Source organism: Argiope bruennichi, chromosome 8 (genome assembly GCF_947563725.1).
Source record: "Argiope bruennichi chromosome 8, qqArgBrue1.1, whole genome shotgun sequence".
Lineage (NCBI taxonomy): Eukaryota > Metazoa > Arthropoda > Arachnida > Araneae > Araneidae > Argiope > Argiope bruennichi.
Window position 1 is genome coordinate 35,507,600 of NC_079158.1, and position 23,502 is coordinate 35,531,101.

The 23,502-nt window shown below is 28.4% G+C and overlaps 1 protein-coding gene across 4 annotated transcripts in view; it reads right to left on the reverse strand.

Annotated features, from left to right (window-relative positions):
• LOC129980990 (unconventional myosin-X-like) overlaps positions 1 to 21,879 on the reverse strand; it is a 197,687-nt gene extending 175,808 nt beyond the window's left edge. For all 4 annotated transcript variants that reach the window (XM_056091564.1, XM_056091563.1, XM_056091562.1 and 1 more), the window contains exon 1: positions 21,717 to 21,879. In XM_056091564.1, the coding sequence (XP_055947539.1) occupies positions 21,717 to 21,753 (37 nt within the window). In that variant the 5' untranslated portion in view covers positions 21,754 to 21,879. The remainder of the gene's footprint in view (positions 1 to 21,716) is intronic.
• Positions 21,880 to 23,502: the final 1,623 nt, after the last annotated feature.

Here is a 23,502-nt window from a genome sequence, read left to right on the forward strand (position 1 = left end):
TTAAAAAATTCTAATAATTTAAATGTAAGTATTTAAAAAAAAATGTTTTGCCTTAGAACTTCTGATAAATGGCAATGAATAAAATAAGATTGCACATATAATGGAGAATCAGATATGAGAACAAAATGCAAAGAAATCTGAAAATGAATGAAGATTTTCAGGTTCAAATAAGAACATTAGGACGACGCTAAATGAAAGATTTGTAGAACAGCATCTGTTAACACTGACACTAGAAAATCGAGCATACGAAGGAGGTAACAAAGAACTGTTAAGATCAGTATCAGATTCGGCAAGTGAATCAAATTATGTAGAACTGTATGTTATACATATATGTAAAATGTACATGAACATATACATTTATGAAATGCATTTAAAACCATGTATATATGTATAACATGGTTTTAAAATCATGTATATACGTATAACTGAAATGCATTTAAAACCATGTATAACTGAAATGCATTTAAAACCATGTATATATGTATAACTGGAATGCATTTAAAATCATGTATATATGTATAACTGGAATGCATTTAAAACCATGTATAACTGAAATGCATGAAAATCATGTATATATGTAGAACTGAAATCTATGTAAAATCATGTATATTTGAAACATATGTGAAATTATGTATATCTTATGTATATATAACTGAAATATAATACATCTACGAATTATTTCTGGACCGAACACGCAGGTATAAAAAAAAAAGGATACTAACTGACAGAAAATTAAAAAATGAAATGGAAATTTTTTTAAATAAATTAATGCTAGCAATTTGAACATAAATCAGTATTTCCATACATGTTATGTTAAACATGTTTGGCGAGCATCAACTGTCCCAATGGCAATTTCCCAATGAAAACGAAGCTCGAAATTTCGATCTCCTGGTCGCGGAGCAGTTTTTAGTTCAGATCTATATCCTGTTTAGAAACTACATGTGAATTAGTTTAAGATTACACAAATTCCAAGTGATAGAAGTGTAGCATAGAATCGCTATCCCTTCTCGACAGTTCCGCATTACGCCAAAGGGAAGGTATTTGAATTAAATGTATTTAATGTGTACCAAGTCGAACACACGGGTTTATGACAAAAGAACCATTATTTGACCAAGCTGCGCAAACAAGAATGTGAATTGTGAAAAGTAATAAAATTATATCTTTTAAAAAGAGCAAGAAAAAATAATTTATGATATCTGTATTTATTATGAGCAGGTGAAGAGATACAAGGCGTAAATTATCAAAAAGCCATATACAATGCAAGGAAGATACTTTTCGTACTCATCCTTCGAACCAGATGCCAAGACTTCTATCATCGCAGATTAACATCACAAAAGCAAGCCACCGGGAGTGGTCTTTCCAAAACTTTCTCGCATTCATCTCATAAAGAAGTTATCCCACAGAAAGCCTTGCATAGTATTGGCGTGCAATATTAAATTATTGGCAGTAATATAGCACGTTTACTGAATCGATCGTGTCATCCTTGGCGATAAATCCTTTGCATGCGGTTAGTAGGATCCGAAAATCGAATTTGTGTTTAAAATTAGGTTTTTTTCAACCGATTGATATGAAAATTTAACACAAAACTACACATGTAGTCACAAAATCACACATCAAATTTGATATATTTATATCAATTCGACTTTGAGCTATCGCGTTTACATGTTTTTAAAAGTATGGACCAACAAACGATCAATCCGTTGTTAGATTTGGCTCAAAATTTGACAGATATCTAGACTACAGATGTTAATTCTGTGTATCAAATTTTAGCCATCTAGCTCTCTTCGTTTTGTAATTATGTTAAATTATATTCGAAAAGCCGGACAGACTTTCTGAGTGGATTTGTTCAAATTTGATAGTAATCTGTACATTTAGTATAACGGCCAAATTTAGTATACCAACTTTTACATTTAGTATACCAAATTTCATCCATCTAGATCAAGTACTTTTTGAGTTATCTTTGTCACAGACAGACGGACATTTTCTAAAAATGTGTTTTTTGAACAACTCAGGGAAGTCTGTTGTTGTTGTTTCTTATGGCACTTGCCATGGACAAGCCCGCTGTTACGAAGACAGCGATTTTAAGCCGATGGGGGAGCGTCTCTTGTTTTTTTAGTAGCGCCATCTAGGCGCCAAGAGAATGACTTAGCTACACACACGTCACAACCCTTTTTACGGGGCAGACTTCATTCACGCATTTCATTCACTCATCCACAGATCGTAATTTAGACCTGAATCAGAGAACGATCACCCCTGATCCAGTACCCCCAGTGGTATTACTCTCGATATGGAGGACTTTGTGACCACGACTGATTTATACGCGCGTCAGCCACCAAGCACGCGAGGAATCTTCGGTCGGCGGGGTTCGAACTCGCAACCTAAGGGACGCGAGTCCAATGCTCTACTAACCAGGCTATCGCGGCTCCCAGGGAAGTCTAAAACATGGAGATTCATCAAAACACCGCATTCGAATTTTTTGAAGATTACTATACCTTTTCTATAATACGTATAGAATTAATCAGTAAGATATCTGGAATCTCATCACCCTTTTAAATAAGGAGGAAAACACATCCAGATTTCTTATATAGAGAGTAAGAGAGTATTCAGTAAGTATGCGTGGATAAAAAGGGAAATAAAAATAAAAACTAGAAAACTCCACTCCCTTCCGAATGCTTATGACAAAATCTCTCCAGGGAGAGATGAACCAAATTACATTTTTAGGATTTGCAACAACTTCCAGTTCAACGTGACACCATACTACTTTTCACAGAATATTTATATGGGCATTTTCTATTTTCGAAGATGAAATATCTGCGAAAACGTGTCATGTTTTAATGTAAGGCTTTAAACTGAGAGTTAAGGTGAATCCTATCAATATATTTCGTTTAGTGAATATTTCGTCGGTGCTAGACACATCAATGGAACCATTATTCGTTATTAGGCAATTTCTGTTCGAAAATCTTGTTTGTTTATTAATGTTGAAATAGTTATGTCGCAAAACAAAATAAATCCCATATAATTTTTTATTCAATGGTAAACGTCTTCGGCGATGAGTCAGTTCGCTAGAAATATTGCTTAGGTTTAATTTTAGTAAAATCGTTTGGATATAGCTTCATGGCCATGATACCGCCAAAACTGTCAGAATATTAAAGCAATGTTATTTTAATTGTCTTATCTATGTTCATTTTATTCTTACGTGAACATTTCTAATGGAGGCCAATCCCATGACATCAGAGCGTATTAAAAACTTAAATGTCCAATTCATCTATTTTTTTAAATATCGTGGTACTATAACTTTATTTTTTTTAATCTCTCTTATAAACTACACAGATATTTAATAACATTCTTCAACAATGAAAGAAAATCACGCAATTAAATATTTGATGAAACAATGATAACAGTTTAAATTTCAGGGCAACAATGGAATCTGTTGTAAAAAAAATTAGGCAAAAAATAAATATTTAAAAAAATTGCTAAAATCCAGAAAAAAATTGCAAAATCCAGAAATAAATTAGTATAAAAAAAAGAATTTTTAAAATGTTTAAACAGTATAAAATTTATTTTTCTGCAAAAATATTTTCGAATGTTCATTGTCGAAGAACGCCAAAATCCAGCTTTATTTTTAATTTATTAAAATTCTAATAAAGAATTTTAAAAACCACTCCGAGGCGTACATTCCCACCCTCGAAGATATATATGTGTCAAATATGGTGGCCACAGGTCAAACGGTTAATCTTGTAGAACACCAACAATACACACACATTCATCTTTATTATTAGTAGAGATTAATAGTTATATCAAGATACCAAAGATTATCGTGTAAACTAATTTTAAGACAAATAGTTACCAAACGATTAATGAGAGTTTTTCAGAATAACTATTTGAACAATAAACGAACGACGACGCAGAATAATTTATCAGTACTAGTTAAAACAGATACTTCGAAGAAGTTGTAACAAAGTTTAACAATGCAGACGTTATCGATTATTCAAAGTAATATTCGAACTTCTACTCGTGACAGCCAATAGAAAGATTAAAAATTGATTAATTACAAACGCAACCAAAGCGACGGAAAATTCTTTGAGAAGAATACAAGATACAAGTGGGGGGGGGAGGTTAAACATGTTCATTTTTAATTGTAATCTATCCATTCTCTTCAAGCAAATTTCTAACATTCCAATCCAACTTTATGCGAAGGGCCATAATTATCAATATAGTTTATAAATAAGATCAATAATAATATGAAAGAGAATTGTTTTAGATATATATGCTAAAAATATATGTCAAGAAAGTTCAATTAGAATTTGGACTTTCTCGAATTATAAAGCGTAGCATTTAAAAACAGTAATAATATGGTATTTAGGATGATATATAATCATTATTAATAATTCTATGCATTTAAAAACTCGCTATTTCATAAATATACTTAAGAGGAATAACTCCAAGTACGCTTTCAAACCTTTCCAAAAATAAAATTTTGAAAGATTAATAAAAATAATTTCTGGAAAAAAAACTGATTAAAATAACTCACGTTTTAACCCTTTATTTACCGACGGTACTTTAAAAGTACCGTTTAAATCCAGCTGATATTATCACGATGACTATTTTTCTAATAGTATTTGAAAGAACACGAAGAATGTATTTCCAATAGAAAGCAATAGATGTCAAATAAAAATAAATTAATAATAAGATTTTTATTGTAAATTATTTAAATTAAAAAAGTTTTTTACTTCTTCCTGGGTTTATTATGTACCAAAAAGTAACTAATGGTCCAAAAATAAATTTGAAAAATTGAAGGCATAATAATTCGGTAAATAAAGGATTAATCGACGCTTTTCTTTAGAGAAAGAATGAGTGTTATTTATTAAAAAATCATCCCCAATATAGACAATTGAAATATTATTAGATAATATTTAAAAATAACTTCATAATTATAAATTATCTATTATGATTCGTAAATTCATTGTTCTTTTTACATCAATTATAATTTTTACACATTTCAGTTGAATTCGCAGTATCAATCATCTAATAAAACAGCGGTTAAAAATTAAATTATTTTACAATCAGACAATTAATTATTAACATTCTACATTAATTATTAACATTTATCATTATCATTATTAAACATTTACAAATAATTATTAAAAAGTATTATAATTATTAAATAATTATTAATATTATTTATTAAATAATTAATAAATAATTAATATTATTTATTAAATAATTAATAAATAATTAATATTATTTATTAAATAATTAATAAATAATAATTAATATTATTTATTAAATAATTAATAAATAATAATTAATATTATTTATTAAATAATTAATAAATAATAATTAATATTATTTATTAAATAATTAATAAATAATAATTAATATTATTTATTAAATAATTAATAAATAATAATTAATATTATTTAATAATTATTAAACAATTATTTCAGAGAAGTACAAAATGTTTTTATACAGTTTTAAATAAACAGATATTCATTTTGAATTTTGGGCAAATTTATTTTATTTATTTATTATTTTAACATTTCACTTACAAATCTTTAAAAGTAAGAAGTCATTTCATTTATATATTATTCAAAGATACCACCCAAAAATAAGACTAAATCATACCAATCTATCCATTTTTAAACAAGATAAAGATTATTCAAATACATGTACTAAAATAACACGCATACCAAGAATTTTATTTAAGTGATGAAAAATATTTCAGGAAATATATTTTACAAAACACGCTTAAAACCCAACGATTCTAATATGCAGTCTAAATTTTCCGAAAGGCTGATAAAATATTCTTCTAACCACTTCAAACTTTAGGAAGATTATGTTAAACGGCAAACTTGATTAACTGCTCGTTAGGTGCGCTCGCGTGTGATCATACTACAGAAACTAATAAATGTTAAACTCTAGTCTCTCGCTTTTCTAATTTTAATAAATAATATCATCCGTTCGTAAATCGATAGCTATAACACAAGACAAAAATGATTTTAACTCGCCGAAAGTTGCAAAGTAGATCATCGGGTTCTAGTACAACTCCGCTTAATGCCCAACACTAAAAGGAAAAATTAAAATTTAAAAGCGTTATGTTAGAGTAAATTGCTAAGATGTAATTTTTAAAAGTGACAGTTACAGTCAGAAACTTAAATCGACAATATATACGTTTATAAACTATTGGCGATTTAAAAGCTACAAGCGTCATATCATCGTCGTAATTATGTGTTTTGACGCGACTTACGATATAATAAGAACTTTATGAAATAATTATTTATCGGATATCGATTAAATGAACTGATATCAAAATTACAAGCAAATATATGAAATTCTTGAAAGCACAAGGAATATATTTCAGTAATTGTGTATTTGGAGGGTTTTCATTAAAAGATCTGTGCACTCAATGACTCGTTTTTTTCATACTAAATACTTTTCCACCACTAGTTTAAGAATTCGCATTTAGAATTAATAAGAGCGTTTTCAGAATCATCTGTGGTTATAACCTTTAGAACCACAAAGTTCTCGATAAAATGATGGTAAGAAATTTCTAGCAAAATGGTTCAACATTAAAACCTTTGAACGAACCACAAACATACATTGAAAACTATTCTGCACTTAAGATAAATACAGAATTTACATACATAGAATTTTAATAAAAATAACATTTGAGGACGGCCAATCAACGGCTGTCTCAAATAAGTGATGTCCGTTAATGAGTGGTTCTTTAAGTAATAAAATTCAGCATTTCATAATTCGGTCATATTTAGCGGTAGAACCTTTTTCTGTTTACAATGCAATTACAATCAGGAATATGACATTAAGGTAAAAGTGAGTCATTACGACTAATCAAATGTGAAAGAAATTTAGATTTTATAATTTCTTCACCTTAGTTTAATTTAGTTATATCAACGTCCTGTTTTAAAGCAACAGTCGTAATTTCTTCAGCTTAGTTTAGTTTAGTTATATCAACGTCCTATTTTAAAGCAACACTCATAATTTCTTCAGCTTAGTTTAGTTTAGTTTAATCAACGACCTGTTTTAAAGCAGCACTCATAATTTCTTCAGTAGTCTAAGTATTAATACAAAGGCATAAAATATAATTATTAATCTATTTAGAGCCACTTCCCAATTGAAAGCACATACTAGCCTTAAAAAGTTTAAAAAATAGCTATTGGGCTATAATTAGAGAGCAACCCTTTATAAAAATCTGATCTGAATTACTAGAGACTGATAATCAAATACTTGCAATAAAACCCTACTGTAATGATAGAAATTGAGAACATAATTGCGCAGATTATTACGTTCGCTACTTTGTGTGTGCCAGTAAATCCTGGTGAAAGACAATTAAAAAAAATTTTGAAATGATAAAAAAATTTTAATTTGATTTTTGCTACTGTTGCTTAGAAACAAAACTTTTTCTCAGATTATCAGAATATGAAAAATAAATCTTTTTTTTTATTTCTTTTTTTGTATTATATTTACGTGATAATTTAGAAAAATGTTTCCGTAAATTGTTCAATTTCTTAAACTAAGCATGTTCAAATACTTTTATTTAACTTGATTTATTTCATGTTTGCAGAGATGGAACTCGAATCATTTCTTTGCTTTCCTTCCGACATGCTAGAAATCTAAAATTTTATACGCTTGATTCTTCTCGATTACATTACACTATTTTAATAATTCGAGAGCTTATTATCAGTTAATCATTAATTAAATTTTGATTTTGCAAACATATGAGTATGAAAAACACTTGTCTTCTAAATAACTGGCTTTAGATAGAAAAAATAATAAAATTTTTAAACTTTAAAATACTTTCCGCGATATGAAAACTGCTCTATAAACATTTATTTAGCCAAATGCAACTGCATTTTAGTGAAAGTCTTCAGCAAGAGATATATTAAATGAGTAGCAGATCTCAAATAATACATATAAAAAAACAACTTATAAAGTTCTAAGCATAAGCTTCGCATACAACTCAAGTATTAGAATTAATAATGAAGTTTAAATTACCCAAACATGCCATAACACAATCCTCTGTCAGCGTTATACCATTTACTATAAACTCATCATAAAACTAAATTAAAAAGCCCAAACTAATCTAAAGCTGATACATAAACCTTCTGGCACAGTTATACCTCTAGGGAATGTAATAGAGCGGGCTTTATAGCTCCTTCTCTCGCAATAACAAAACCGGGGGGCACATACTATTTGATTAAGCCTAACGCGAGAAACTAAGCAAATGACCATCCAGTAACGAATGCGGTCACGCATCATGAAGAACAAAACAATGGGAAACAAAGGCCCATTACCCTTATTCCAAACAATTATTTTATTCATTTTTATTCATCTTCGAGGTTGGGCTGAGCAAAGCGAAGGCAAACAGCAGTAAGATACAAATTTCATTCGTTCAAAGTAAAATACTAGTCTTAAGTAAGCCTTCTATTTGTTCTGGAGATTCATTCTGATGTTTACTATGGATGTGAAACAAAAGATAAAGAAAAGGGAAGTATATGAAGATTAGATTAGCTATGCTTTGGATTATACTTATTTCAATAGAGTACTTGAGATTCTTATTCTGGGATAATTATTTAGTCGGAAGACCATCTCTAAATATACATTTTTAAACACAATTTTTCTCGTTAAACATATGTGAAAACAAAATCTTTCAAAAAATATTGTTGCGTTAAAACAGAATTGGACTTAATGATAAAAAATAAAAAAATTTTAAAAAATTGCAAACACTGCGGTACGATTTACTATGGTGAACTCAAACTCCATAAATAGTAGTGATTGCTTTTCAATAATAATTTCATCCATAACCGCATGACTTCTATCTGCAATCAATAAAAATTCGAAAAGTAAAATGATTGTTCAAAATTTTCGAACAGTCATTTCACTGTAATCTATATGTAAAAATTAATTTTTGTTTATTCGTATTTTAAGATACATAAGCAATGTTGTCAATATAACAATCCGGAGTCGAATTCATGAATTCTTTCATAATTTTAAGTTATATAAAAAGTAGTTATTTGTATAACATATTCAAACATATTCACATTCTTAAACCTATCAAGATGCAAAATTTTATAAAAAGAAAAGTAATATTTCAAACTCAGAAATGTCATTAAAAAAAACAACTCGTAAGCAATTCAGAAACAAACTCGACAAAAAAATAAACGAACACGTTTTTAAACAGTATAATTAAGATATTTGTTTTCTTAGGGAGTTATGAGTACCAACATGATATGGCTATTTTCAAAATGTGCTATCTTGTCCTTTGATAACCTTTAGGGAAATGCAAACCAGATGTCCGGTTTACTTCCATTTGTCAAGTGGACAGGCATTACAACTCTGGAGAAGACTGATAAGCTCTTATCACTGGGAAAAGCGAGTATGGACTCCTTTGTTGTTTCCATCACCATATCAACACACGCACAGAAATTAAGGCATGTCCATCATCAAATAGCTATGATATCAAATCGCATAGCAAGCAGTATGATTAAATTCTGTTAAATGAAGAAAGTTGTAAACAAATAATTTTTAAATTTAAATATTTAATCTCTAAAAATGAAAATGAATATTACTTATAATACAATATTCCTTTCAAATTTGACTCCAGTAATCGTAACAGTTTAGATCCAGCTAGACAAACTAAGCATTTTTTTTAATGCAGTTTATGAAACAATGTCTTCCTAAGCATTCACGAAAGAAAGAAAAGATATCTTTTGATTGTCAACTAATTTACAGAAAATAAATATAAATGCTTTATCACAAATATCTGTAAGTGTCATTTAAACAATATCGTAGTTTTTTTTTTTTTTCCTTCGATTTGTTTTCTAAAATCGCACATTTTTGAAAATCCATTTAGTTCTAAAGCTAATAAAAAAAAGATAACATTATAGCATAAATTGTACAAGTTTTTACAAAGATATCAAATGAAAACATTTATATTGATTTTTAGAAAAGAACGCGAAACCAAGGTTTATGTTCAATTTGCCATGTATATAGAAAAAAAGTGCACAAAGAAATGTTTGGTTTGTTTTTCCCTTCCAGAAAAATATATCACAAGGTTTCTTTCTTTATTTACATACTAGCCGCCTTTGGCGACCAGCCGGTTCGCCAATCTTAATGTTCGTTAAAATTTTAATAATTAAATATTTTATGCAATTTCTACTTTAATAGCTTCTTCATCAAAATATTTTAAAACTTCAAATTTTGATTATCATATAATTCATTCATAATATTATAAAGGCCTTCAGTCATAACGTAATATGTATCTCTCTCATTTTCTGTTAGCACCCGTAGAATTTATGCTTTAAATTAAAGTGGAAAGAATTAATCTTCAATTAATATAACAATATTTTTTACTGAAACAAAGCATTTTTTTTATAATCTGATTACTGAAAATAGAGTCACTCAGCGTTTAAACTTTATGGGCACTAAAGAATATCTTTTTAAATTTATGTAATATCTCAAGAGTTGCTCAACAAAATTTTCTTAGATTCATTATGAGCAGATCGATTAATTAACAATGTTTAAAGTTAAATGCATCAAACACTAAGAAAATAAAACGAATCGTTTAAAATAAACGGTTGAAAACAGGTTTTAAAAAAACTACTTAAAAAACGATGTACTTAAAACTATAAGCATATACAAAAAATATATAACTAACATAAATAAAATTTACTTACAAAAGCATGCAACTAACCCAAAAATAATTTAAATCATCCATTCATAACGGTTGTCATGGCAACAGTCAGAACAGAATGCGCATGCGTGAATATTCTTCGCCGGTTACGTAACGCAAATACGTTATTTTTTCTACGCCAGTTGGGGTAACGCTATGCGGATTAGAAATTTTTAATTTCCTTTATTCTGTTTTATTTTTATTCAAAAGTACTTCAGAATGAATCTGAAAGATCGATTCATTAACAATGTTTAATTTTAAATGCATCAAACATTAAGAAAATAAACAGAATCGATTGAAATAATCCGCCGAGAAATTCTAACCCTAGCCTCATTACTGTTGGGAGAAAAAAAAGCTGAAGCCTTTCTCGTTTGGCGGTGGGGAGAATGGAAGATTTTTTTGGCGGAAAAGTTGGCGGTGGGAAAAATGGAATATTTTTTTGGCGGGAAAGTTAGTTTTTAATTAATAATTAAAATTCTAATTAAAAATTCGAAAAAAGGAACCCCAGGTGCACATTCCCAACCTCCAAGGTATACATGTACCAAATTTGGTAGCTGTATGTCAAACGGTCTGGCCTGTAGAGCGCCAACACACACACACACACACACACACACACACACACACACACACACACACACACACACACACACAAACACACACACACACACACACACACACACATTGAGCTTTATTATAAGTACTAGCCGCCTTTGGCGACCAGCCGGTTCCCCAATCTTAATGCTCGTTAAAATCTTTAATAATTAAATATTTTATGTAATTCCTACTTTAATAGCTTCTTCAAATATTTTAAAGCTTCAAATTTTGATAGTCATGTAATTCACTTATAATAATATAAAGTCCTTCAGCCATAACATAATATGTATCTCTCTAATTTTCTGTTACCCCTCGTAGAATTTATGCTTTAAATTAAAATGGAAATGACTAAACTGCAATTAATATAATAATATTTTTTACTGAAACAAAGCATTTTTTTAATAATATGATTACTGATAATATAGTCACTGAGCGTTTAAACTTTATGGGCACTAAAGAATATCTGTTATGTAATATCACAAGAATTTGTCAACAAAATTTTCCCAGATTCATCATGAACAGATCGATTCATTAACAATGTTTAATTTTAAATGCATCAAACTTTAAGAAAATAACACGAATCGTTTAAAATAATCGGTCGAAAACAGGTTTAAAAAACTACTTAAAAAACGATGTACTTAAAACTATAAGCATATACAAAAAATATATATAACTAACATAAATACAATTTAATTACAAAAGCATGCAACTATCCTAAAAATAAATTAAATCACTGAAAACAGGTAAAAAAAAATCTACTTAAAAAACGATGTACTTAAAACTATAAGCATGTACAAAAAATATATAACTAACATAAATACAATTTACTTACAAAAGCATACAACTAACCTAAAAGTAATTAAAATCGTCCGTTGATAATGGTTGCCATGCCAACAATCAGAACACAGTGCGCATGCGTGAATTTTTTTCGCCTTTTACGGTAACGCAAATGCGTGAATTTTTCTACTCCAGTTGGGGTAACGCTATGCAGATTATACATTTTTAATTTCCTTTATTCTGTGTTATTTTAATTCAAAAGTACTTCAGAATGAATCTGAAACATGGATTAATTAACAATGTTTAATTTTAAATGCATAAAACATTAAGAAAATAAACAGAATCGTTTGAAATAATCCGCCGAAAAATCTTAACCCTAGCCTCATTACTGTTGGGAGAAAAAAAGAACTAAAGCCTAAATCATTTGGCGTTGGGGAAAATGGAAGATTATTTTGGCGGAAAAGTTGGCGGTGGGGAAAATGGAAGATTTTTTTGGCGGGAAAGTTAGTTTTTAATTAATAATTAAAATTCTAATTAAAATTTCAAAAAAAGGGACCCCAGGTGCGCATTCCCGACCTCTAAGGTATACATGTACCAAATTTGGTAGCTGTATGTCAAATGACCTGGCCTGTAGAGCGCCAACACACACACACACACATTGAGCTTTATTATAAGTATAGATATAGATATAGATAGAAGGCCTTAATTCGGAAATACCACGAGTTCCTTTGTTTTCATTCAGAAAATAAGATATTGATATGATCGTAACAACAACATACTCAAAAATTCTTCAGTAGCATGTGCTCCAGATTACGATAGAAAGATAAGGCAGCTAAAATTTTACAAATACAGCAATAAGTTTCCAATTTACCATCAATAACTAAACGGAAATGAAAAGCACTGAATAAAGATCCTCATACTCAAAATGAAAATACATGAAAGTTCAAATTCAAATACAAAAACACTAAAAAAGGCTTACACACATTCTATTGTACATTAATTCAAATAAGCACAATTTTGGCGTCTAATGTCTATCAATAATACGATAAAATTTCGTGAAAATCCATTGAATCGAGCTCTCATTACGTGATAAGCATTTTTCAATTGCCATTCTTAAGCTTTTATGAACTCATTCAGTTCCCACGGCTATTCATTCATTCAAGTACTTTTCCGATTACCAAAAAGTGAATACTTTTTGATAAAAATGACCATGATAACAGTGATGTTCACAAAGCGTTACTGTGTGCACTCTTCGATAAGAAAGTATTTATTTTTCTATATTTGCAGCGTGCGAAATGTTTTTCTACAAAGATAGTACTCAAAAGCAAATAAGTGCGTGTCGGAAATTTACGCGTCACATTGAATGCATGAACGAAACCCTGATGGCACGCAACCAAAACAGTTGTAGAAACTAACAACAATATAAAATTGGTTGCTTTTTTATTTATATTATTATTTGTTAGATTTACTGAAGAATAAGCAACAAGTTGTTATTGTCATCGCATTCGAAAGTATAAACTGGTAGAAAAAAAACTCACTACAATAAAATGTCAATAAAAACACGCTATTCAGCCATTAGATTTTCTTGAATACATTCATTATTTTGAAACTCAAGCGAAAATACCATAAACAGAGAATCATTCGTAGAATGATTATCTTTTATTTATAGCATGTAAAGTGCGTTTACATTTAAATTCAGCAGATTCTCAAGAAACTGTACAAAGCTTAATGAGATTTCTAAGTATGATGCGCCCAAGTATAAGAAATAAACATAGACAGCATATAAATTTTACAATACAAAACACTGCTTGTTCTTTATTTCACTTCTAAAAACAAGGAAGTTGGGGAGATATTTGCATTTTTCCCCCACTTCCACCGTTTAGATTAAGTTAAAGATTTATGGACACGTTCGCCTGATCATTCCCTATAATTTCTCCACTGAAATTGAAATATTTCTTTATACATCAGCATCAGTGTAGGTACGATTAGTAAAATTCATCATATATTACCATTATTGTTTAATGGAGACCTTTTATCATTGCTTTAAAAACCGGTACAGCAAACCAATGCCGGGTTAAAGCACTTAGCGACCTTAAGCAATGCGCGTCACAAGCATCTCTTAATAAAACGATTCGTTAAGTTTCATATTTTAACACATTTTTAATTCCCCCCTAAGATTAATTTCTCCTTCCAGTAATTTTGCTAATATGCATATGTTTATCTATTCTATTTATTATGATTTGTGTAGCATCCAGGTATACGCAGTTATATTAAAGCTAAAATCTAGTGTTTGCTAATATTAAAACTAAGTTAATGTAAAGAAAGAGATAAGAGTCCAATGTGTTATAAATAATAGAATTTGTATTTTTTTATATACATTTATTTAACAAATAAGCTGAATTTTTTTTTTTTTTTTTTTTAACCTTACTCCAGCTTATTCCAATTTCATTTACATCGTTAAAAAAAAAGAAAATCCATTTATAAAAAGGTCAAGTTGATATAAAATAAATTAATTAGTAGGCATTCAGACAATGCACACGACTAAAACATAAAAAAATAAAAGTATTAAACGATATTCAATAGATAAAGGTTTTCGTTCAACTATATTTTTTAATAATATGTAACAGTTTTAAAAAGATCATGATATGAAACTTTTCCAAAAATCCCTTTTTAATTACTGCTAAACATTTTAATATTTATTAATTAAAACCTCAAATGGTCAAACATTCATAAACGAGATAAAGAAAATTCACAGTTTGTCAGCATAAAGAAATTTTATTAACTGGAAAACTTCAATATATTATTATTCTTGATTTCAGAAAGGATGAAGAGCTAAAAACAAAACTGGCATCTAAATTTTAACAACTTACAAAAAGAAAAAAAAAATCTATCTTCGAAAATTTTGGCATTTCTTATTAATTAAAGAAATTCTTCTAAATTCCGATTCCTATTAGATTATTTTTTTTTTCGAAAAGAACAACGATTTCTTAATTAGAAACAATACTTTTCACTAGGAGTTAAAATCGATCTTTTAGTATGTCCATACTAAATGAGTAAAAGTCACGCGAAGACAGATATATTTTACACAAATAAAAAATTTTAATGAAGAGGGAAATGAGATTTTGAAACTGAAAAAAAAAAAAAAAAAAAATGGCGGAGCAAGTTAATGGAAAGAGAAAATAATTCATTATGCATCTTTGATGATCGGCTCTTGCACATTACATACACTCAAATGGCCTACTTCTGTAAAGAATTAAAAAATTATACGAAATTAAAATATCTTTTAACAGCAAGCACGCTATTTTAACAGGTTAAACTGTATATCTTGATAAATGAGCATGTGTAACCATTATGAAGGGTAAATATTAATTTTTCCAACTCAGGTCATTTTAATTTATCACTAACATATGATAAATAAAAGTTAATCGCGTATGGTTGGAAATTAAAAGATTATGTTCGGAGATTTAAGAAATCATTAATTTAAATAAGACTCAACAACCTTCAATTATATTGTAAACGAAATGAATTTCTGTGTAGGTATTACAAAATTCTGTAATTTATTTAAAAAAAAAAAAAAAAAAAAAAAAAAAAAACTTCAAATACCAAGTATTTAAAAGTTATCTCAAATCGCTGTTTTTATATGAATATTTTATACATCAAATTTACTAAAATATTTTATTAATGCACAATAAAATAACTGCTATTTATATGTTTGAGCTAATAGCAGATATGTTTGCTGTTATTGATATGCTTTTTTATAGGTTTGTTTCATCTGCTCTAAAATTGTAGTACATCATTTAAACTGTCACATCAAAATGCCGTGTATTATTTTATTATTTGTGACTGTCGACGCAGGATATTTTGATATAAAAACGAATATTTTACGAAAACGGCAGATTATAATGAATTAAATTTTAAATTAACAAGTCATTCGCTATTATGCTTACTGGCAAACCTTTTATAAGTGATTTATACATTTTATTTTTTTAATTGTCATTAACGATTACAATTACTCCGATTAAATCTTAAAATTTTATTGAAATAATGTATTAGATTGAAAAAATAGACCCAAATTTATAATAGTTTTTCAATTTAATGTCTCTATTATAGCATTGCTTTTCATTACTAGTTTATTTCATACAAAATCAACGGATGGCTTTTATATCTTTTTCTAATTTATCAGAACTGATTGAAATAAAAACTATTAAAATTTGTCGTAAAAAAATTCCTGATTTCATTTTTGTCAAGAAGCAATCTGTCGGATTAATAATTGCAGATAAATTTAACTCAAAAACAAATGTTCTTTAGCACAAGAAAAAAAAAAAAAAAAGAATAAACTAGAAACGAAACTTCATAAAGAAAATTTTAAATCATGCAAACATTTAGCTGAAGAATAATGAAAAATGTGACTTTCAAAATCAACAACCTTAAGGAAAATAATAAGTTGTGGAAAGTGAAAGGCAAAACTGATGGTCCTTTAAAAGAGAAATAAAAAAATCGCGGTATTTTCGTTGAAAAATTAAGAACAAAAAATGCGTTAATGATGATCAAGTAATAATTTACGGCTTATCAATGATTTATTGGGTAAGAAACGGAGAAAAAACGTATCGGGATACAAGAAGTAGATTAAAGCAATTTTTCAACAACTCTTCTGCTTCTGAAGGCTTAAATAATCAGAAACATAAATTCTATTCAGTAAAACATGCTATCAACAAATTTTATTCAAGACAGAAACTTTATTCTAAAATTATTCTATGCTTATGTTTTTTATATATTATTGCATTTTAATTTTTTTAAAAAGGAGAAATCTGTTACCAGTTTTTACCTCATGTATTTTCATTTTTATTCTTTCAACTTTCATATCAATATACTTAACTGAAAAAAAAAAAAAAATAACGAAGAATTCGAAGAGAAAATCATCTAAATAAAATAACTTATTCTTAAGCAGTTTTTTGGAAGTATTTTTTTCTTTTCTTAAATATTTTTATATGTGTGCCAAAGATTAAATTTCGAATTCAATGGATGTCAATAACAGATAACCTTTTTATACAAATGTTATTATTTTTCTTAAAGTAACTGATTTTGAAAGCATTTGCCTTTATTCAAAAGTAAAAAAAAAAAAAAAAAGATGAAAAAAAAAAGATACAAAACAAATCAGCATTAATTTGAAATTGCAAATATTAATCAAATTTACTTCAGGATAAAAAATTTAATAAATTGAAACTTTTCTGCATCATTGATATTTTGCAACTTAAGGTTAACTGTTTCAATAAAACTTGTTATTTTATTAGAAATGCGCCTGAACTTTCAAATACTTGGAATATGTGAAAGACAACCATTAACTAGACTATATTTACAAGAGCTGGATATTTTATCAATTTTTAACTTTTAACTTTTAATTCTAAATCATGCGCATAAAAAAGCAATTTTAGGGGGAAAATGTTACTTGGGCTTTCAATCACATTCAGTAAAATCAGTAATATTGCAGAATGCTATGGCAAATAGAAAAATAATTACAATAACTATACGACTTCCATTCAAAGAGAAAAGTAGGAAATAATAGATTTTCACTGACATATGGTATTAGAAATCATTCTTTAAAGCATTTAATAATAATTTTATTGTTTGAATAGCACTATATAACTAGCAACACAAAACCAATTGTTGTATACTGCTCCCTAAGCATCTGGCAACAACAAATGTTAATTTGTTCAGAATAGAACAGCTTATAAAATTATACAAGACTGCTGCAACTGCATTGCTAGTTTATATAAAATTATCACACCATTAATGTCATTATTATATATTAAAGAAATAAGGGCATATGGAAATTTTTATATTGCTATATATAATTTTTCTTAAAATTTCTATAAATAACTTTGTAAAGTTAACTATCATGCATTCGCAGGCAGCAAATTCAAATAAAAATAAATTAGATTTAATATAGTACTGCTTATTGTCTAAACTTAGAGTAAAGATTAAGTGATAAATTCTCATTGATTCAATGCTACCAATTTTACTAAATTCACATTATTTATTACATTATTATACATAACTTTATTATTCGGTGATAAAATCATATATTCAATGAATAAAATGTACTAAAATTCTCTGTAAAAAGTACAATCTATAGGAAAGATTTATTTATCTATATTCTTTGTTAAAGATAAACTATATTTTTTTCATTTGTTTAAAATAAAAAGCTGTATTTTTTTAAAAAGTATTTAAAGAAAATTAGATAGCTTATAAATTTTAGATTTGACGAATTTGCCATTTTCTATTTAATATTTTATTTATTATCTATAGAAAAAAAATACTTTTACAAAACATTACCTAATATTATGGTTATTTATATTCTCTTTTATGATATTCTGTCAAATTCCATAATAATCTGATATATCACTATGAGATATATCATCTATACTTATAATAAAGCTCAATGTGTGTGTGTGTGTGTGTGTGTGTGTGTGTGTGTGTGTGTGTGTGTGTGTGTGTGTGTGTGTGTGTGTTGGCGCTCTACAGGCCAGACCGTTTGACATACAGCTACCAAATTTGGTACATGTATACCTTGGAGGTCGGGAATGTGCACCTGGGGTTTCTTTTTTCGAATTTTTAATTAGAATTTTAATTATTAATTAAAAACTAACTTTCCCGCCAAAAAAATCTTCCATTTTCCCCACCGCCAACTTTTCCGCCAAAAAAATCTTCCATTATCCCCAGCGCCAAACGAGAAAAGCTTCAGTTTCTTTTTTCTCCCAACAGTAATGAGGCTAGGGTTAAAATTTTTCGGCGGATTATTTCAATCGGTTCTGTTTATTTTCTTAATGTTTGATGCATTTAAAATTAAACATTGTTAATGAATCAATCTTTCAGATTCATTCTAAAGTACTTTTGAATTAAAATAAAACAGAATAAAGGAAATTAAAAATTTCTAATCCGCATAGCGTTACCTCAACTGGCGTAGAAAAAAATCACGTATTTGCGTTACGTAACCGGCGAAGAAAATTCACGCATGCGCATTCAGTTCTGATTGTTGCTATGACAACGTTATCAATGGACGATTTAAATTATTTTTGGGTTAGTTGCATGCTTTTGTAAGTAAATTGTATTTATGTTAGTTATATATTTTTTGTATATGCTTATAGTTTTAAGTACATCGTTTTTTAAGTAGTTTTTTTAAAACCTGTTTTCAACCGTTTATTTTAAACGATTCGTTTTATTTTCTTAGTGTTTGATGCATTTAAATTTAAACATTGTTAATTAATCGATCTTCTCATAATGAATCTAAGAAAATTTTGTTGACCAACTCTTGAGATATTACATAAATTTAAAAATATATTCTTTAGTGCCCATAAAGTTTAAACGCTGAGTGACTCTATTTTCAGTAATCAGATTATAAAAAATGCTTTGTTTCAGTAAAAAATATTATTATATTAATTGAAGATAAATTCTTTCCACTTTAATTTAAAGCATAAATTCTACGGGTGCTAACAGAAAATGAGAGAGATACATATTACGTTATGACTGAAGGCCTTTATAATATTATGAATGAATTATATGATAATCAAAATTTGAAGTTTTAAAATATTTTGATGAAGAAGCTATTAAAGTAGAAATTGCATAAAATATTTAATTATTAAAATTTTAACGAACATTAAGATTGGCGAACCGGCTGGTCGCCAAAGGCGGCTAGTATCTTATATAAATATTCAGTAAAATATTATGTGATATTAGATATATTTTAATCTTGCTACACTAAGATCAGTAGATGATGCAATATAATTCAAAAAGAAGTTCAACTAACTTGCTTATCAATTAGGAAACTATTTTTTAACACCAAGGATCATAACATTAAATGTGAATTAATCAAAAGAAAGAAAAACTTGTTTAGAAATCAATTTCTACTGGTAGTTCATCAAATAAAATTTAACTTATTTATTATAAATAAATGTTCAATAACAAACAGACTTTAAAATGAATCACAAACTGTAGACATATCTCAACAAGGTCTGCTTACCAAAAGTGATTAAACTGTAAAATATGCTGTATTTCTATAATTTAATTTAAAATCCATAAAGTATTTTTCCCCAACAAAATAAAATGTTAGAATAAAACAAATTATCTTAATTGGTTGCATATACTTAAGATCTTATAGATCCATAATACATTTTTTTTTTTCTTATTTATATACAATTAATATTAGCACTAGGGATTGGATAAAGACAAAAACTTATCCACTCGATATCAATAATTTAAAAACAAAACAGGATAGGATATGTTTATATTTATATAGAAACTCTACGACAACAAAACTGAATAATCAATAAGATTTTTTTAATTAATACTGAAAAGGAATTAATTATTAATATAATCAATCAAAGCCAAAAATTAAGGAAATTTGTAAACAAAGATTGGTATTTTTTAGTAAAAAACTGGAATATACAGAAAAAGAATTCAATGTCATTTTTACATAAATTTACAAATCTAGAAAATAATATTAAATATTGAATATTAAAAAATCAGACTAGTCACAAGCAGAACTTAACATTCAATACCAATTTCAGCCTCTTCTTTTGCAACTTCTAACATAGGCCTAAAATCTGTTTTACAATGAATTATGGATTTTTCAAATGTTTTATAATTAACTTCAGTAATCTAGCCAATTTAAAATAAAAGCATTTACTAAAAGACTAAATATTATGTCAATAGCAAAGGCAGTTGATTGTATTTTTCTCCTAAAACAAACAGAAATTCTTGGTATGGAAATAAAATGTAAAAAATTCTTTTTATATAAATACTAAATATCTTGTTTTTCATTAAAAAGCAAATAAAGTTCACGCTGATTCATGCATATAAATATAGTTTCAACACTTTGATTATATCTAGAACTTATTAAAACTACATAAAATTAGCAAAAACATTTTTTATCAGAAAATTCTTCAATGCTTCTTTTTAAATTTAAGAAATATTAGGTATTACATTCAAAAATTAATATATATAGAAATTTCTAAATTCTAAATATATTAATAGAACAGGAATAATCTAGAAAACGTTTTTTCCCCTTCTGAAAATATACATAAGTTTTTCTCTTATTAACAAACACACTTGTCATTTTATAATCTATCAAGCCTTCAATAGGATAAAAGAAAAGAAACACGGGAATCAATTGTTGGTTTCATTTATCACAAAAAACAATACGTTTCCAAAGCAGAAATTAAAATGACATTTCCACCGTTTAAAAATATATGACGAAATATATTCTCCCCGTTATTTTACTTAAAAACATTGGAAAAACTTAATTTCTGATCATTAGTTTTTAAACAATAATGACTTCCTATGCTGGGCCATCTTCTGTTTTACCGCGCATGATTAACCATGTCAATTTATTCAAAGAAACAAATTATTGAATAAAATGAGACATCTTTACTTAAAAGTAGACATTTCATATTTGCCCAGAATTAATGAATGTTCTCGGTTTAGTAGTGACAGCGACCAAAAGAAATTTAAAGACAAACATTTTACGCAGCCAAAAATTAGCTTCTCCTTCAGCGGTAGAATTTGTGATACTGCACCGGCTGTGTATCCCACCATAAGCCGGCGGGATGCTAAACGCGAACCGGCGGGCGAGAGTCAATCAATCGTCGAATGAACCTACCTATGAATCCACGATCGTATCCACAAGTAGCGGCCATAATGAATATTCCAGTGGCACCTACAGCAACATAGTTTTATCCTTTGCATAGAAAATACATATTTACTGTCACCACACCCTCACACTATCGAATGCACTCTCCATGACAAAATTCTTACTCTTCTTTCATCTCACCAGCACAGCGATGGCCGCTGTAGGTAGGGTTACCGCTTTCGATTTGGTCGCCAACCTAAAGACTTTGGCTGAGATTGGCGGAACAGCTGTTACCAATTCTGTCTGAAACCATAACTAGAACAATGATCAAGAGTTGAGTTCAGAAACATGGTTTTTCCCAAACACGTTTCTTAATAATAAAACACGTTTTTTTGTAAACATTATGACGCGTATACTACGCTAGGAATTTTTTTTATACTTTATATGGGAAGATGGATATTTGTGGTTTTCTTTGTCATTCATAAAAGAGTAAAGCGATTTATGAATCAAAAAGTGTAACAACGAATTTAAGTTTAAGTATAATATTAGAAACATAGCTGCCATTTGGTTCTCTTCAGCATAAGAATTAAATGTGTGTGCGTGTGTGTGTGTGTGTGTGTGTGTGTGTGTGTGTGTGTGTGTGTGTGTGTGTGTGTGTGTGTGTGTGTGTGTGCGTGCGCGCGTGTGCGTGTCTGTTTTTGTGTGTGTTAAAAGATGCATTAGTTAAGGTAACATCTTTACATTAGATTATACAAAAATAGGTAATCTTTTCTTTAATACATGCATGGTACAAAAAAAAACTTCAATTATCCAAATTCGGATAAACTGGGACGATTCAGATAATCAAGTATTTTGATAGGTGGATAATTGACGAAAAAAGAAATTTAATATAACATATTGATTTAATGATTACAACGCTGTTTATATTTTGAACACTTAAACAGTGTATTAAATATCATTCTTGAACGTATCGATCGAAGTCAGTTGTTTCGTTGTCTTTGTTTTTAATTCAGCAAATTTTATTTTGGGATTGCACCCTCTCAGAGCAATGCAGATTACTGGCAAATCGAATAATTAGAACTCAACTGTTTTAGATTTTGAAAAACTTTCTTCATGACTATTGATTTTAACTCAAAAGAATATTTCTAACTAGTTTAAATCCGACGCTTGAAATCCCCTCTATATCTACCCCCCCCCAGCCATTTCACCAGTCGTCGTCTTAGCTCAAAGGATATAAATGTCTTGGCTAATAATTTAGAAGAAAATATCAAACTCAAAGTATAAATGCGTCCATTATGCTTTCAAAATCAAAACTTGAGAAAGGAGGCAAAAAAAAAAATAGGAATTAAATAGGAAAAATATTAATTCTTAGGCGATATATGTCAATATTATGCCATTTCCCTCGAGTATCTTACAAGTGGTACACCCGGACAACTGAACTTGATTAGATAATATTTCAGATTTACTTACTTTGTTCTTTATATTAACCGAATTGAAATTTATGTAAAATCGAATAGGTATATATAAAATGATTTTCTTGTGAAAAGAGAAGAAATAATATTTAATTGGAAATTACATTCTTATTCTTTTTCTTTTTCATGATTAAGGAAATATTTCAATTTTTAGGATCTATTTCATAAGCTCTTTGTTAGAATTATAATCGTTCCACGGAGTAATAAGGATAAGAAGGTGGAGATCAGGGAAAAAAGATCATGTGAAAGTAGGTAGAACTTATATAGTTTTTTGGAAGGAATTTGCTAATGCGGCATTTTGGTTCGGCATGTGTTTGATTCTCGTAGGAAAATAAGAGTCTGGC